The sequence below is a fragment of the Coregonus lavaretus genome (assembly GCF_964263955.1).
Source record: "Coregonus lavaretus genome assembly, chromosome: 24".
Taxonomy (NCBI): domain Eukaryota; kingdom Metazoa; phylum Chordata; class Actinopteri; order Salmoniformes; family Salmonidae; genus Coregonus; species Coregonus lavaretus.
The window spans coordinates 37,997,841-38,014,809 of record NC_140011.1 but is presented as its reverse complement, the minus strand read 5'-3'; the positions used below and the strand labels follow the sequence as shown (position 1 = coordinate 38,014,809).

At 43.0% G+C, this 16,969-nt stretch overlaps 1 protein-coding gene across 1 annotated transcript; it reads right to left on the bottom strand.

Moving 5' to 3' along the window:
* Positions 1-3,348: 3,348 nt before the first annotated feature.
* On the bottom strand, positions 3,349-16,689 carry LOC311099958 (cationic amino acid transporter 3-like). Its single transcript, XM_084140678.1, has 12 exons — positions 16,601-16,689; positions 9,062-9,530; positions 8,741-8,902; positions 8,300-8,507; positions 8,014-8,132; positions 7,411-7,633; positions 7,144-7,283; positions 6,744-6,846; positions 6,335-6,552; positions 6,048-6,214; positions 5,843-5,951; positions 3,349-5,715 (listed from the first exon to the last, which is right to left on the bottom strand). The coding sequence occupies exons 2-12, from the start codon at positions 9,426-9,428 to the stop codon at positions 5,567-5,569; spliced, it is 1,965 nt and encodes a 654-aa protein (XP_083996804.1). The 5' UTR covers positions 9,429-9,530; positions 16,601-16,689; the 3' UTR covers positions 3,349-5,566.
* Between the last annotated feature and the right edge of the window lie 280 nt (positions 16,690-16,969).

Below are 16,969 nucleotides of genomic sequence, written 5' to 3'. Positions count from 1 at the left end.
TGTGGAAAAAGTCAAGGGGTCTGAATACTTTCCGAATGCACTGTATCAGACAGCAACTGGAGTGTTGCTCTGTTCATGGTAATAAGATAGTTTGGTTTCCCCCTCTTTCACTGAAGTCACACCCTCTGATTATGAAAGGAGAGAGATCCCTGGGGAAGTCCACAGCCTTTATAGAGACATCCGGTACCTACATATTGTACATGCGTATTGAGCCTCCATGTGCCAGACACAGGTGAATACCCTCCCCACCAGAGGCGGCTGGTGGCACCTTAATTTGGGAGGTGGCACCTTAATTGGGGAGGTTGGGCTTATAGAATTGGCTGGAATGGAATAATTGGAATGGTATCGGACAAATCAAACATTTTCCATCTGGTTCATACCATTCCATTCACTCCATTCCAGCCATTTATTATGAGCTGTCCTCCCCTCAGCAGCCTCCTGTGCTTCCCACCCAAACCAGTACACTATGTTGTTGAATGGACTCCTGACTGTATTCTCTGCTAGGCCAGGTACCAGACCAGCTGCTGAATTCACAGCACTGGCGCTAAACAAACTTTGTTTTTCATTCTAAACCATTGACTGACTGTGATATAGGAATGGGAAGAGAACAGACAGACTTTCTCTTCATATTTCATGTTCTCTGCTGAGACTGAGGCTCTGAGCGTTGGTGCTTACCTGCGCAATGTCATGCAGAGCTTTGAAATGGCTATGAATCATGTCTTCATAAATCTAGTCAGAGCTAAGATGTATTCCAATTAAATTGTGACTTGTAAATGTAATTTCTTTCTTTTTTTTAACTTAAACTTAAAACAGACCATGTTTCTTTAGCGGTGTATAAGTTTGGAGTGCATAGCACAGGGCAGGTTTGATGTCTCATATGCTTGTAAGGAATACAAATTTGATCTCAGCAAAGGCATGGTCAATATTCCAGTGTTCTATGATGCCCATTCAAAATGCATGTGGTCACTGTTAGCTGCCTCTGTATGCACACGCATACCACAATTACTTAGATATTCCCCCAGTCTGGAAAAACATTGGTTATTCAACAAGCAGTTGAAAGAAATGGATATTCCAGAGGTTAAACTGGATGTACACTCTATATGCAAAAGTATGTGACACCCCTTCAAATTAGCGGATTCGGTTATTTCAGCCACACCCGTTGCTGACAGGTGTATAAAATCAAGCACACAGCCATGCAATCTCCATAGACATAACATTGGCAGTAGAATGGCCTTACTGAAGAGCTCAGTGACTTAAAACATGGCACCGTCATAGGATGCCACCTTTCCAACAAGTCAGTTCGTCAAATTTCTGCCGTGCTAGAGCTGCCCGGTCAACTGTAAGAGCTGTTATTGTGAAGTGGAAACGTCTAGAAGCAACAACGGCTCAGCCGCAAAGTGGTAGGCCACACAAGCTCACAGAATGGGACCGCCGAGTGCTGAATTCTCTGTCCTCGGTTGCAACACTCACTACAGAGTTCCAAACTGCCTTTGGAAGCAACGTCACCACAAAAACTTTGTCGGGAGCTTCATGAAATGGGATTCCATGGCAGAGGAGCCGCATACAAGCCTAAGATCACCATGTGCAATGCCAAGCGTTGGCTGGAGTGGTGTAAAGCTCGCCACCATTGGACTCTGGAGTGATTAATCACGCTTCACCATCTGGCAGTCCGATGGACGAATCTGGGATTGGCGGATGCCAGGAGAACGCTACCTGCCCCAATGCATAGTGCCAACTGTAAAGTTTGGTGGAGAAGGTAAAATGGTCTGGGGCTGTTTTTCATGGTTCGGGCTAGGCCCCTTAGTTCCAGTGAAGGGAAATCTTAATGCTACAGCATACAATGACATTCTAGACGATTCTGTGCTTCCAACTTTGTGGCAACAGTTTGGGGAAGGCCCTTTGCTGTTTCAGCATGACAATGCCCCCGTGCACAAAGCGAGGTCCATACAGAAATGGGTTGTCGAGATCGGTGTGGAAGAACTTGACTGGCCTGCAGAGCCCTGACCTCAACCCCATCGAACACCTTTGGGATGAATTGGAACGCTGACTGCGAGCCAGGCCTAATCGCCCAACATCAGTGCCCGACCTCACTAAGGCTCTTGTGGCTGAATGGAAGCAAGTCCCCGCAGCAATGTTCCAACATCTAGTGGAAAGCCTTCCCAGAAGAGTGGAGGCTGTTATAGCAGCAAAGAGGGGACCAACTCCATATTAATGCCCATGATTTTGGAATGAGATGTTCGACGAGCTGGTGTTCACATACTTTTGGTCATGTAGTGTACTTGCAGGTTAAAGCACTGGAGACTACATTCATGTAAAGTAAGTGATGTATCTATTTGTACTACAAAGATGCTATGAACTCCCTATTAAATTGTGAACATTTGATAAGAAAATAACCCCAGATAGACCACAGCCTGTCGTTTCCAATTGGAGCAAATGAATCAGAGGGCAGAACAAGCAAGGAGGTGGCGTTCTAGCATGTATTTGCATATTTCCGTTAGGAAACGCCTACTCTGTGAAGTGTGCATGTGCAATAACTCAATTCGCCCATGCGCTCCTAAACATCGCCATTTTTTACAACTTTGGCAAAGGGTAAAGTCTACAAAATGTTATCCACTCTGTTCGTAACAGATTCTAGTTTTGGAAACAGAAAAATGTATTGAGATCAAATGTTTAATCGATGAGAAAATTAGCAGAATGTCGGCCAAAATACATCACGCTCAATCTTCTCTTACAGCCGGCCACTGGGCTTCCTCTCATCACCATATTTGGTAGTGAGCGGAAACGTCAACCGGATGCTTCACATTTATACATCAGGTGAAATATCGGTCTTATTGTTCTATATTTGAAACAACTGTTTGTAGTTTCCATTAGTACAATGCCATATACAAACACAAGAGGGCAGCACACACTAAATAATTGACCTTGTGAATGGTTACAAGGCAACATTCACAAGGCACAAAATGTAAAGTTCAAATAATATGGTGGCAAAATCATATGGGATTCTATTGTTGTAAGCCATGAATAAACACTGCACCTGTTTAAATTAAATAAATACTCAAACTGACCTTGAAGGTGAGGGCTTCCTTGATTATGACAAAGGGCACAGAGCAAGGCCAGGAGAATCTGAACATTTGTCATATTCATCACATGAACCAAATGAAATGCCTTCAGGTAGGCATACAATGCCGTTGCAACATTTAAATGTTGTGAATCTGTAGATGAGGAGGAAATGGATATGGATTTTTCCCTCTCTTGGTTTGATAAGCTTATGCATTTTTATAAATAATTGTATTTAATTAATTTTAACACTAAAATAATTTCCTCTACCCATGAGAATCAACAAAGGCATAGAATTAACATTTTATTTAGAAAAGACAACATAAAAAATACAGCTAATTTATACATGACATGCATATATTTACAGTATATAAAACCGAAGACAAAAAATATAATTGATGTTTATGTGACAGCATTTAGAGTAGTACTGATCAATCAGTACTATGGCTTGGTATGAGTTTTGGTTTACCAGCCACTGGGATCTTTGAGGCGGGAGGTATTTTCAGGCACTGGTTTCTTTTGGAGATTCTTTCAAGCCCTCAAGAAACAATTTCAAAATGAATGCCAAGAAGCACAAGTATAAAACATCTCCTTTGAATTAATGTCCATTTGTATAATATACAGCATTATACAAATATAATACAGCTATACACATACTGTACATTAGTTATTACTGTACTACAACAACTCACTTAAAAGGAAAACTCCACCCAAAAACTATTGTGGTATTTGTTTCATTAGTCCATTGTTGATATAGGCCCAAAACCTTTTGCATGTCAGCAATCAAGTTTTCAAGATATAATTTTCTAAATACAGTCAGTATGAAGCATTTAGCATCATATGATGCATCCCTTTTTGGGTGGAATTTTCCTTTAAGAAACCATAGAACTCAATTATCCTCACCAACTCCTGTGTCTTTGCAGCTGAGCACAAATATACTTCAGATTTAGAGACCACATTTTGCTGGTCAACCTCCTTGTGTCCTTGACCTAGTGTCTCCAATGCACACTGTATTTTGGTCAAGCAGCACCACAACTAGTAATTAATAACAAATGGAATCACAAGTTGAAGTCTCAATCATTTGGTGATGCAAAAGTTTTGATATATACAATAAATCGTTAAAGCAAGGGGGTTATCAAGAGTACTTTAAAAACTGTACATGTAAGAATAGAATAAACACATTTATAAAGCACATTACTTGATTAAAGTCATTTGAAATGCATAACAGAACTAAACTACATTACATATATATAAAAAAAAACAATTCTACAGAATAGAATGAATAGATAAAATGATGCAAACTCAACAGCCAATCTGCCAAGAACAAGTTTCAACGGAAACTAAAAATGTTTGTGAACATGTTTTCACAAGAAGCTACAACTAAAGTTACATCAGTGGTATTGCATGACCAGGACTAAAATCACTGCCTTTAAGACTCAATACAGAGCACTGTATACTATAGACCCTCAGGGTATTGGTATTTGTTAAACATCTGTAGGAGACAGCTCAAGCATTCGAGGCAGAGATCTCAAACTCAAGTATGTCCATATAAAAAGGGTAGTTCTGATTTGTAAAGCAAAACTCCAGAAAGATAAACAGAGATACATGAAGGGTGGGGGTACAAGAGTACAGGACAGCCCATCCCAAAATATATCAAATGAAGATGATGCAACAGCCAGCTAATTGTAGCGGTGCCAGGATGTCGTTCCATCACCCGTCAAGGCATAGCTACATCACCACCATTTATTATTTGGATGAACCTCGTGCATATACTGCTTCAGTAACACAGGGGCTAACCACCATGAAGAGGATAACTTACATAATTACTTGGACTATTTTACCATATGTTTAAAAACATTTTAAAATTCATTATAAATGACACAGACATCACTGGCAACAGATTGTTCATAAATGCTTTTAGCATTTTAGGATATTTAGTTCCATGTCTCGGTGGTGATATTTCCATCTTACGGAACAAGCTGATACCAACAATAAATACTAGTTTCTGCCACAAGGCCTTACTGTTAAATATGTTGCTGTGTGACAGGTGACGGAGGACAGTTTGTCTACACTAGCGATCCCCAAAACGCCTGCATTAGGCCTTGATCCACTAACTCTGTGCTGTTGACCCAAGTGCACCGAGGCTCTGACCAAGATTGTAAACCCCACAGACACACTGGTACCCTGTTTACACACGGCCCTAACCAACACTCCTGTACAGCTGTAGTTCATATCGCTGCAGGAGATCAGGGGCTAACAATTAGAGGCACGGCCACAGCCAACAACACCAACTTGGAAGAGACTAACTTCTAATAAATAAAATCACTAGTAATGTTAATGTTTCGAGTGTTAAAAATATTACTCTTCAACTGTCCAATAAAGCTTAAAACAGAGATATCCCAAAAATGAAAGACAAAACCAGAGAGACGCATTGCAGTGTCAGTCAGGTGAATTGTCTGCCTTCACTGCAGAGGTATAATGTGTGGGGTTTCCTCCAGCCCCTAGCCGTTCAGGGGCTCATCCCCTCCACCTCACTCTCGTCTCCCCCCAGGTAGATAGGCTTCTTCTTGGTCTGGAGGGCAGGCTCATATTTCCGGGGGGTGTTGCTGGCTGCCGCACTGCTGTGCCAGATCCCATAAAAGAAGTAGATTGTGAATCCTGAGGGAAGGAGTAAGAGGACTGGTTATTAAGTTAACATTCTGCTGCTCATAAAACAGACTTAGCATGTGATTCTATTGTGACTTTAGAAACATTTCCTATTGTGTATAATGTAATGTTAACTCACCAATGGCCATCCACACAGCGAAGCGGCACCACGTAGCCAGGTCCAGCTGCATCATGAGGTAGATGTTTACAAAGACACTGAACAGAGGCAGCCAAGGCAGCAGGGGCACCTAGAGGGAAGCAGGACAGGTTAGGCACCATTTTACTGCATATCAAGTGAATACACACTGCACCTGTTTAAATTAAATAAATACTCAGAAACTGACCTTGAAGGTGAGGGCTTCCTTGCTCTCTGGTTGCCTCCAGATGATTATGACACAAAGGGTACAGAGCAAGGACAGGACTACACATACTGTGACCCACACAGGCTGAACCTCGATCAACTCATCCAGCTTCCCCGCCAGCACCACACACAGCACAGTGATGAGCACCGCTAGAGGATAAAAAGAGAGAGAGAAAAAAATGAGATGTCTCAAAAAAGAGCTGCTTTGAAAACAACCCATAGTCAACTGCATAAGACGGTAAGTGTGGGTGAGAAAGAGGTGTCACTCACAGATAATGGCCGTGGTGACATAGACTATGTTCCCGGAGGTCTTGGTGGGTAAGGCACTGCTGGGGAAGAGGAGGCGGCGGGGGGTGAACTTCTCCCTGAGGGGTCGATCCTCCAGATCGTACTCATCGCCACTGTCCCCCCGGGCCACCTTCTCCCCTCCAACCAACTCCACCAGCTTCTCAGTCTGACTGGATGAGCTCAGGGTGCCGGGCTGGTACCTGGAAACAGACAGGTCAGAGCGGGTCAGACTCCTGGGAAATGGGAGCTATTCACATTGAGCATGCCATGTGAAATACCATGAGCAAACCACAGTATAGGAGAATAATCACCATTTCAATACCACAAATGCTAGGTTAGGCATTATAGTATATTTTAAATATAAAATAATGTGGTATAAGTCATCACCCACCTGAGGATGAGCACACAGATGGCCACTAGTGAGTAGGCCAGCAGTGTCCCTATGGACATGAGGTCAACCAGGGCAGCCAGGTCAAAGAGGAAGGCCATCAGAGCTACAGGGAGCGGTGACAATCAGCATTACCATCATACTCACTATATAAAGACAATCTACTCCATCAAGTTGGTTATTTACACTAGTTATTCCGGCATTCAAAAACAATGGAACAAAAAACAGCATTCCACGGATCAGAGCGTATTTTTCTACGGACTTCCCTCATGCTGCTGTACATTCATAGTTTCATACATAAACACGAACACAGAGAACAGCAGGAAATGACTACAGTGGAACCCAGAGGTAGTAGTGTCAAACCAGATGAATGAACAGAGAGAGGGTGGAGGGCTGAACTCACATGCCACACAGCCAGAGACGATGGTAGCCATCAGGGGGGTCTTGGTGCGAGTGTTCATGCGTGACAGGCCACGGAACAGGAGTCCATCCTCAGCCATGGCATAGATAACCCTCGGCATGGGGAACATGGACCCAAGCAGGCTAGGAAAACAACAAAAACATTGACTACATAGCAAAGACAGAGTGCTTAAAGTACCGATGAGTGTATTGGATCCGTTAAGTGAGCTATAGAACAGTAGCCATAGTGTGGTCTATCAGCCTAACTGACCTGGTGGAGAGAGCACAGAGGGAACCCACAGACACAATGTAGCGAGCAGGAGCCCAGCCCACGTAGCTGAAGGCCTCTGGCAGGGGGCTCTCTCTGTTCAGCAGGTAGTAGGGCATCATGAGAGTGAGGGCCGCAGACACCCCGAAGTAGGCGAAGAAACAGATGAGTAGAGAGGCCACGATACCCACAGGGATGGAACGCATGGGGTTCTTAGCCTCTTCGCCTGGGGGGAAAAACACAAGGCACAACTATGAGAGAGAACCACCAAAGAGAACTTCAAGTCAGCAACTATTTAAAAATCGGCAACCATTTTAAAAGTGACATTTTGAATAATGCAATGTAAGTGACTATTGAGAACAAACGAGGTGGACCTATCTAATGTTTAGCTCTGGTGCAAAGTAAATAGCTCAAATAACGTGATAAAGTACAACTAGAACTTATATATAAATGCCTTGACAATTTTAATTTTGGAGAATCTCTTATACAATGGGTTAAAGTTATGTATAGTAACCCTAGGTGTAAAATAGTAAATAATGGCTACTTCTCAGAAAGTATTAAATTGTCAAGAGTTTGTTTAGCTCTGGAGCAAAGTAAATAACTCACTGGTGGTGGCGATGCAGTCAAAACCCACAAAGGCGTAGAAACAGGTAGCAGCACCAGACAGGATGCCGCTGAGGCCAAAAGGAGCAAAACCACCTGAGCCAAACGTCTTATCCACAACCCTGAGGGACAGAGATGAGGCAGCGGGACAAATGCCAATTACATGGTTTTACTGTTATATTTCAAACATAGCTAGTCACATACAAACATCATTTACTCCATACCATTGCTCTATAATGAAATGTATGGCTAAATCTCAGCTGGCATCCATCTTAAATGGAGGACTCACTCTTTGGATATGCTGGAGGTGTTGGTGCCGTTGGTGTTGGTGTTAATGTTGGTGTAGGTGTTAACAAAGTTGTCCAGGGTGAGGTTCCAATTGTCTGTGTCTCCCTTAACAAAGCCTGAGATGATGATGAAGCCCAACACCACCAGGTTGATCCCAGTGAAAACCTTATTGACCAGGGCAGACTCACTCACTCCAAATGCCAGCAGCCCTAGAAGAAGCAACATGATGGCATTATTAATGCTAATCTACATTTACATTTTAGTCATTTCACAGACGATCTTACCCAGAGCGACAGTGCATTCATCTTTAAGCTAGCTAGGTGAGACAAATCAAGTCACATTACTGTAGCTACAGCTTTTATGACAAGGGTAGTACTTATGTGATGCCTCCCAGCGCCCCAACATTATACATGTTGGTTGATAATGCTGGAGGAGTCCTCACCAGTTAATAAGAGCACGAGAATGAGTGCAAACAGGTCAGGGTATTCAGCCAGCACACCCCCCCCGACCTCCATGGCCATGGAAGACCTGAAGAAGACCGATATCTTCTGCTCCACCAGATTATCAAACGTAGAACTCCAGGCTCGGGCCACACTGGCTGTACCTTAAGGACAGAAGACCAAGGAGACCAAGTTAACATGACGAAAAACATCAACCAAACTAAAGAGGATAAGCGATCCTAGAAACAAGCCTCGCTCCATGAACATAGTAGCTCAATGCGAAGCCTTCGAATGCTTCACCGATTTCCAATCTACCAACTCACCGATGACATAGGAGAGGATGAGGTTCCATCCCGTGATGAAGGCCCAGATCTCACCAACCGTCACATAGCTGTACAGGTACGCCGAACCCGTCTTGGGTACGCGGGCACCAAACTCGGCGTAACAGAGTCCGGCCAGCATGGAGGAGAGTGCAGCGATGAGGAAGCAGAGTACGATGGCAGGACCAGCCTTCTCCCTGGCCACTTCTCCAGCCAGGACATACACCCCTGCCCCTAACGTGGAGCCCACCCCCAGGGCCACCAGGTCCAGTGTGGAGAGGCAGCGGGCGAAGCGGGTTCCCTCATCGGAGCAGTCCAGTGCCCTGCGTCGCAGCAGGATCCGGCCGAATGAGGCCATCTTTTCTACCATGGTTGTCTGTGGAGGGAGCTGGAGCCGGGGCTGCGAAGCTGAGGGAGTTCCTGATCAGAGCGGTGAAAATGCGTCACGAGTTGAAATGGAGCAGGTGAGATCCTAAGGTCAAACACAGCAGGGAAGCAGATTAATGAGTATGTGTGAGAAAATCTATAGGCAATGTTTATGCTATTAGTTCTTGCTGATGACGTGTATTACTATTATTTGTATTTAATTTTTTACTTTGTTTTGTTGTGTGTGCAATCCTTGTTTGCAAATCAACTGTCTCTGGGATAACAAACTCACTAACTGATTAGTTCACATGTGCATGAGAGAGCGAACAACATAAAAAATAAATAATGTATGCACTCACTAACTCTGGATAAGAGCGTCTGCTAAATGACTAAAATGTAAATGAACATTCAAGAAAATTGCCCAAGCAAAAATGCAAAAATGGCCAATATTTGGTCCAGTTGGGACATTACAATTCTGTTTGATGCCACACTAGTGGTTCCTCCTAATCTGGTAATTCCAGTAATTCTTCCATTTGGGGATTTGGTCCATGTTTTAATTCCCCTCCTGCAGGTTTCCAGACTACAGACAACCAAACCACACATTCTTCTAAGAAACAGCATGCTGTTATTATTTAACTTCCTAGAATTAAATTCCTTCACCTTAGTGCTTTATAAACAAAAAACATGAACTGACGTGGAATGAGCTTTGATAAGCAGACATGGAAGTGAACACCAATATCTCTGTGCGTCGCTATCCACTTATAACCTTCCTGGAGGACTACTGAGTTAAAGACATGCTGACCAACTTTGTCATCAGAAGCAATTGTTGTGTAGCCTACACTCTAGTAACCAATAGAATATAAATATTATTGCAAGAACAGCTCAAATAAGCAAAGAGAAACAACAGTCCATCATTAAGACATGAAGGTCAGTCAATATGGAACATTTCAAGAACTTTAAAAGTTTCTTCCAAGTGAAGTCGCAAAAACCATCAAGCACTATGATGAAACTGGCTCTCATGAGGACCGCCACAGGAATGGAAGACCCAGAGTTACCTCTGCTGCAGAGGATAAGTTCATTAGTTACCAGCCTCAGAAATTGCAGCCCAAATAAATGCTTCACATAGTTCAAGTAACAGACACATCTCAACATCAACTGTTCAGAGGGGACTGTGTGAATCAGGCCTTCATGGTCAAATTGTTGCAAAGAAACCACTACTAAAGGACACCAATAAGCTTTTCTGCAAAGGGGACAGGACGACTGCACCGTATTGAGGGGAGGATGGATGGGGCCATGTATCGCGAGATCTTGGCCAACAACCACCTTCCCTCAGTAAGAGCATTGAAGATGGGTCGTGGCTGGGTCTTCCAGCATGACAACGACCCGAAACACACAGCCAGGGCAACTAAGGAGTGGCTCCGTAAGAAGCATCTCAAGGTCCTGGAGTGGCCTAGCCAGTCTCCAGACCTGAACCCAATAGAAAATCTTTGGAGGGAGCTGAAAGTCTGTATTGCCCAGCAACAGCCCCGAAACCTGAAGGATCTGGAGAAGGTCTGTATGGAGGAGTGGGACAAAATCCCTGCTGCAGTGTGTGCAAACCTGGTCAAGACCTACAGGAAACGTATGATCTCTGTAATTGCAAACAAAGGTTTCTGTACCAAATATTAAGTTCTGCTTTTCTGATGTATCAAATACTTATGTCATGCAATAAAATGCAAATTAATTACTTAAAAATCATACAATGTGATTTTCTGGATTTTTGTTTTAGATTCCGTCTCTCACAGTTGAAGTGTACCTATGATAAAAATGACAGACCTCTACATGCTTTGTAAGTAGGAAAACCTGCAAAATCAGCAGTGTATCAAATACTTGTTCTCCCCACTGTAGATACTTTTGTACCGTTTCCTCCAGCATCTTCACAAGGACCTTCGCTGTTGTTCTGGGATTGATTTGCACTTTTCGCACCAAAGTACGTTCATCTCTAGGAGACAGAATGCGTCTCCTTCCTGAGCGGTATGACGGCTGCGTGGTCCCATGGTGTTTATACTTGCGTACTATTGTTTGTACAGATGAACGTGGTACCTTCAGGCGTTTGGAAATTGCTCCCAAGGATGAACCAGACTTGTGGCGGTGTAAGAAATGTTTTATAAGGTCTTGGCTGATTTATTTTGATTTTCCCATTTTCCAAGCTGTTTAAAGGCACTGTCAACTTAGTGCATGTAAACTTCTGACCCACTGGAATTGTGATACAGTGAATTATAAGTAAAATAATCTGTCTGTAAACAATTGTTGGAAAAATTACTTGTGTCATGCACAAAGTAAATGTCCTAACCGACTTGCCAAAACTATAGTTTGTTAACAAGACATTTGTTGAGTGGTTGAAAAACGAGTTTTAATGACTCCAACCTCAGTGTATGTAAACTTCTGACATCAACTGTATGTAGTAGATAGGCCCTACACTAGATCAATGCCAACTCAAGTGTCATAACAAGTCTTCAAATTGGTCAATCCAACTTTATATTACGTCTAGCATGTTCCACAACGATGTTGCACGATTTCAAGCAAAGCTTTTGACAGCAATCTTGTGTAACGACAACAAATCCTAGCTTTGACATCAGTAATGTAATGATAGCACCAGTTACACCAAATGGAGGTCCCTTCAGCTCAAGGCCAGACAGGCAGCACAACAGGCCAGCCATCATCTATCTGTGCAGGTGGCACACACACACACCTCATCACACACACACACACACCTCATCACACACACACACACACACCTCATCAGCATTTGAGGCTCTGGTCACATGACCCTGTCTGACTGGCAACAGCTATCCACACAGCTCCATGTTAACATTAGGCATGTTGCACAGAACTTAAGGTCATCACGGCTACTGCTTATTTGACATATCTAAGACACTGCCTCTTCAGCAGCACAGCACAAACACTCTACAAAAGGTTGGAGACTTGGAGGTGTAGATGAGCCTGTGACACTTAGGCCTATAATAATAATAATAATGTGTACAGGCCCATTCTACATATTGTTATCCATAGAACACAGTCCACAATCACCGGAAGATTGTTGAGAAAACAATTTGCAAACACAGAACAAAAAAGGAATGTCAGTATAAAATAAACATAGCCCCTGGCCTCTGAAGGTATTGGGAAATTAAAACAATTGTTCAAAAATAACAACCTTCATGTATCAGGCATTGTCTGCCACATTAGTCACCGTCACAAACTGTCTACAGGGAAAATAGCCAATGCGGGTTTGATCGGGCTAGCAGCTGTGATTGGATCAGGATAGTGCTGGTATGGGGCCAAGTAGAAAATAACTGCATCCAACAATACCCTCTCCTCTACTTGGACACGCACAATGGCTTCCCTCATTTAAGTCTACATGGGCTTGGCATGTACACCTTGTAACTTAAACCACTGTTTTAAAACACGGAAAGCATGACTGCGCTCTCTGGGGTTATGATAGAACAACTGAATAGTTATGCAAGACTGACATGCTGAAACAGATACTGAGTGTGCTCTGCTCCCCTAAAGAGTTGCACATAGGGCGCCTTGGGCCAGTACATTTACATTTTATTCATTTAGCAGACGCTCTTATCCAGAGCGACTTACATGAGGAATTAGGGTTAAGTGCCTTGCTCAAGGGCACATTGACAGGTTTTTCACCTAGTCAGTAACCAAAAGGTAGCTGGTTCGAATCCCCGAGATGACTAGGCGAAAAATCTCTTGATGTGCCCTTGAGCAAGGCACTGATCCCTTATTGCACTGGATAAGAGTGTCTGCTAAAATGTAAACGTTTCCATTTTAGAGGTAGGCAGGCAGCATCTCTGGCACTGGGAATGTTCCCTCTGGGAGTCTCCCTGCCTGCGATTAATGTGCGGTGCCTGAGAGGGTTAGTCTGTTTTGTTCTGCCCACACAGTAAGCTTTGGAGATAGGCCACCCTGCATCACCCAGACCAACTAGGCTAAGCTTTTCCTTGTGCTCTTCACGAGGGCGGCTGGCCTGTGTGTACACGTGAGTGGATGTGTGAAACCAGGTTGTGAAGAAGCTAACGCTCTACTCTTCTAATGTACAGTCTGAAAGCTCAATCAGACATGCTCGTTGGAGCCTCCAGGCCTAAATAGTTTAGTGTTCCTCTGCCCTTTTCTATAATAAATAGGCCATAGTATACAATGGATAAGACTACTTCAGCGGACCCAAATAACTAGGCCTAGGCTAATTGGCCTAATACCATATGGATTGCATCTAGGCTTTTGCTATGGTGCTTTTTACTAGCCCCCCCGCCTTCCCTCTGTAGTACAGTAGCTAGTGAATATTAGGTGCCTCACTGAGATTTTGTCAACAACATGCTGCAACCATCTAAAAGGATTATCCCAAGACTAACCAACCTGTTAATCTCATTAGGGACTGTTGCTCACTCTACAAAAAGCATGTTACTGTTTTGACTCTCACTGTCAATAACATGTCTGTTTACTTTTAGCCCCTTCTCTGCCAGTACGATAAGATGTTATTATGATTAGCCTAGGTTTTTGTTATCAAGGTGTCCTAAGCTTGCTAATGCTGAAAGATAGCATAAGGAAGAAACACACAGAAGACCAAATGATTTGTTTACTTATGATAGTGTACAATTAAATGCAAAGAGTGGGTTCGCTTAGGGGTTATAGTATTAATGCCCACTGGTAAAGTTCACTATTCTTTTTCTTTGTATACCCACATGGCAGTCAGACAATTAAATACATAGATATGGACTAACATTACAAAACAATTTAGATGTGAAGACCCACAGAGTAATATTAATAAGGTGGAAGAAGTAGGGTATGGGGGATTTCTTGTATCTCTCAGTCCTGGCGTGTGGGATAGAGAGGAGGTGGTGGGAACTAAGGGTTGTACGACAGGTTGTTCTGCTGGTCACTTGCCCTCACCAGTCTCTAAAGGGCGATTTGTAGAGAGCGAGATTGCACAGCTTGATTGATATCAATATTGCACTACATTGTTGAGGAAAGTTAAGCAAGTAAGCATTTCAATGTACCAATGTGCATGTGACTAATAAACAGATTTTGCTCTACTCTTCAAGCACGTTTTCACTGTAACAAACACGTTTTCACTGTAACAAGCATACCCATTAATGGGTGCACTGTTCAACATGACTGGAATACAAAATTCCTCGAAAGTACTACGTTTGTCCTGCCCTGCATTTCATGTTCGACTAATGACTGCTGACTTCATGACCAGAAGAATCACGTGACAAACTGGATCACCATGTAACGTGGGTAGTGTTAATTGGGGAGTGGATACTTTTTAATAGGTTGGTACAGATGCGGAGCTCTGTCGGTGTGGGGAATTCAAGAGTGTCCTTTCAGCATTCTAATCTCAGTGGGTAGCTCACCCTTGGAGCTACGTGATGGGCGGCTACATTTCATGCGTCAGAGTCAATAGCTGTCCAGCTGTTTGAAGTTATGGAACAATCTGTTTTCTAGGCAAAGGAGGACATACTGCTGTGAGTGAACCGCGCAACCCCTCAAACCAATGGAACCGAGCCAACAGGGTCCCTCCCTCCTTCCTCAAGGTCCAATACCTCTACATTCCCCATGACAACTGACCAGTCTAGGAAATACACCGGGCTAAGGGAGAATTTGCCCCCAAACATTTTTTAGAAAAAGTCCCTGTAATTACCATGACGAAAGCAATTTTATTTCCATCTATCAGCTTAGAATACTAGGGATATCAGATAAATGCCTCCAAAGTATGAAAGAAGAAAAAAAAATAAAAAAAATAATGTATGCACTCACTACCTAATTGTAAGTCAGAGCGTCTGCTAAATGAATAAAATGTAAAATGCAAAAAGCGACCCCTTGAATGAGTAAGCAGGTACAAAAATCTAAAAACTATAATAACAAATTGTCCTCCTCTGCATGATGACCAACCTGAACATCAAACTCAGTGAGTGCAAATGAAAATGGAAACCTATTGCCAGCCAAACCATTCTAAAACAGGTGGGAAGAACAATAGCTAGCTAGGACTATTGAAACTGAGAGTGATATCATCCTGTTTATAGAAGAAAGCGATACCATCCTGTCCATGCACAACTGACATGAGACTGAAGTCAAACACCACAACTTTCAACACAGTCCTCACATTGAAAACTAAATGTGGCTAGCTACAACTGTAAAATGCAGCCATCAAGCTAACTTAAACTACCAGTAACTCAATCTGATGCAACACATCAAAAGGCGCTTAGCTAAAGCTAACGTTACAGCTCGGGCTCCCGAGTGGCGCAGCCGTCTAAGGCACTGCATCTCCCCCTGGTTCGATTCCAGGCTGTATCACAACCGGCCGTGATTGGGAGTCCCATAGGGCGGCGCACAATTGGCCCAGTATCGTCCGGGTTTGGCCGGTGTAGGCCGTCATTGTAAATAACAATGTGTTTTTAATTGACTCGCCTAGTTAAATAAATGTTAAATAAATAAAAAAAACTGCAGCAGGACAACAGTTAAGCCAAGCCCAAAGACCTGTCTATTGTGTAGCGAGCTACTGTTTCACTAACTTGTGAAAGGTGTCTATGGTTTGCTAGTTAGCTATCTTAGTTACATGCTACACTCATGCATGCAGTTCGTTGATATGTAGTTTCCTAGCAAGTTAGTTAGATAACGTTAGCTAGTTGACTCCAGACTGTTTGTTTGCTCGCGCGAACTGGCTAAACAATAATGAATGACGCTTTTTCACACGGCATATTTTATGATATTGATCATTACAATACAATATTAGCAATATGCTAGTTAGCTATCGTTCCCCGCGCCTAAAAACATCATCAACCGCCTAGCGAGCAATGCTGGTAACGTTCGTTGGAAGATGTTAGGTTAGGTAGCAAAGTAGCCATCTAACTATTTGTTTCAAACAAATAAATACAGACGATGATCATTCTAATACCAAAACAATAACCATGCATGTATTGTTTTAAAAGCGAGTAACGACGTAGCTAGCTAATAGTAACATTAGTACATCTGACGACACACGAGAAAGGATTGCGTCAGAATTCTAGTAAAATACTACGGAGGCGCGTGCAGTTCATGCAAACACATGGACCACGATATCAAAAGGTATAAAGCAGACATACTTTTCAGTACAATTGCAAAATGTGTGATGTTTGCTAGATACTTTACCGTTGCTCTTCACTCTGAAGTGTTCGGAGGACCTAGCTACCGCACGATAAAATACCGTTGACTTCACATATGCTGATGAAACATCCCGCTTTCCTTGGTGTGTGTGTGTAGAGGGCGGAGACAGTGACGTATTATTCGTAGTATAAACAAACCCTTCTTTAATGGGCATTGCTAGTAGGGATCATTGGGACGTCCATACCCTAACCATCTTCTTCTTCTTCAATGAGGTTTAACGGCGGTTGACATCCAATTTGTTGCATTACCGCCACCTACTAGACTGGAGTACAACTCCCTTTTCTTTTCCTTGAAAAACAAAATAGAACAAAGCAAAGAAATACCCTACCATCTAACACTACACTCACAAATTCA

What these genes read in the sequence shown, in the direction of transcription:
- LOC311099958 (XM_084140678.1), bottom strand. Translation starts at nt 9,428, where the DNA reads ATGGTAGAAAAGATGGCCTCATTCGGCCGGATCCTGCTGCGACGCAGG. An exon ending in CATCCTCTCCTATGTCATCG is followed by an intron (nt 8,903 to 9,061) that starts GTGAGTTGGTAG and finishes TCTGTCCTTAAG; the next exon opens with GTACAGCCAGTGTGGCCCGA. An exon ending in CGTCTCTGGCTGTGTGGCAT is followed by an intron (nt 6,847 to 7,143) that starts GTGAGTTCAGCC and finishes CGCTCCCTGTAG; the next exon opens with CTCTGATGGCCTTCCTCTTT.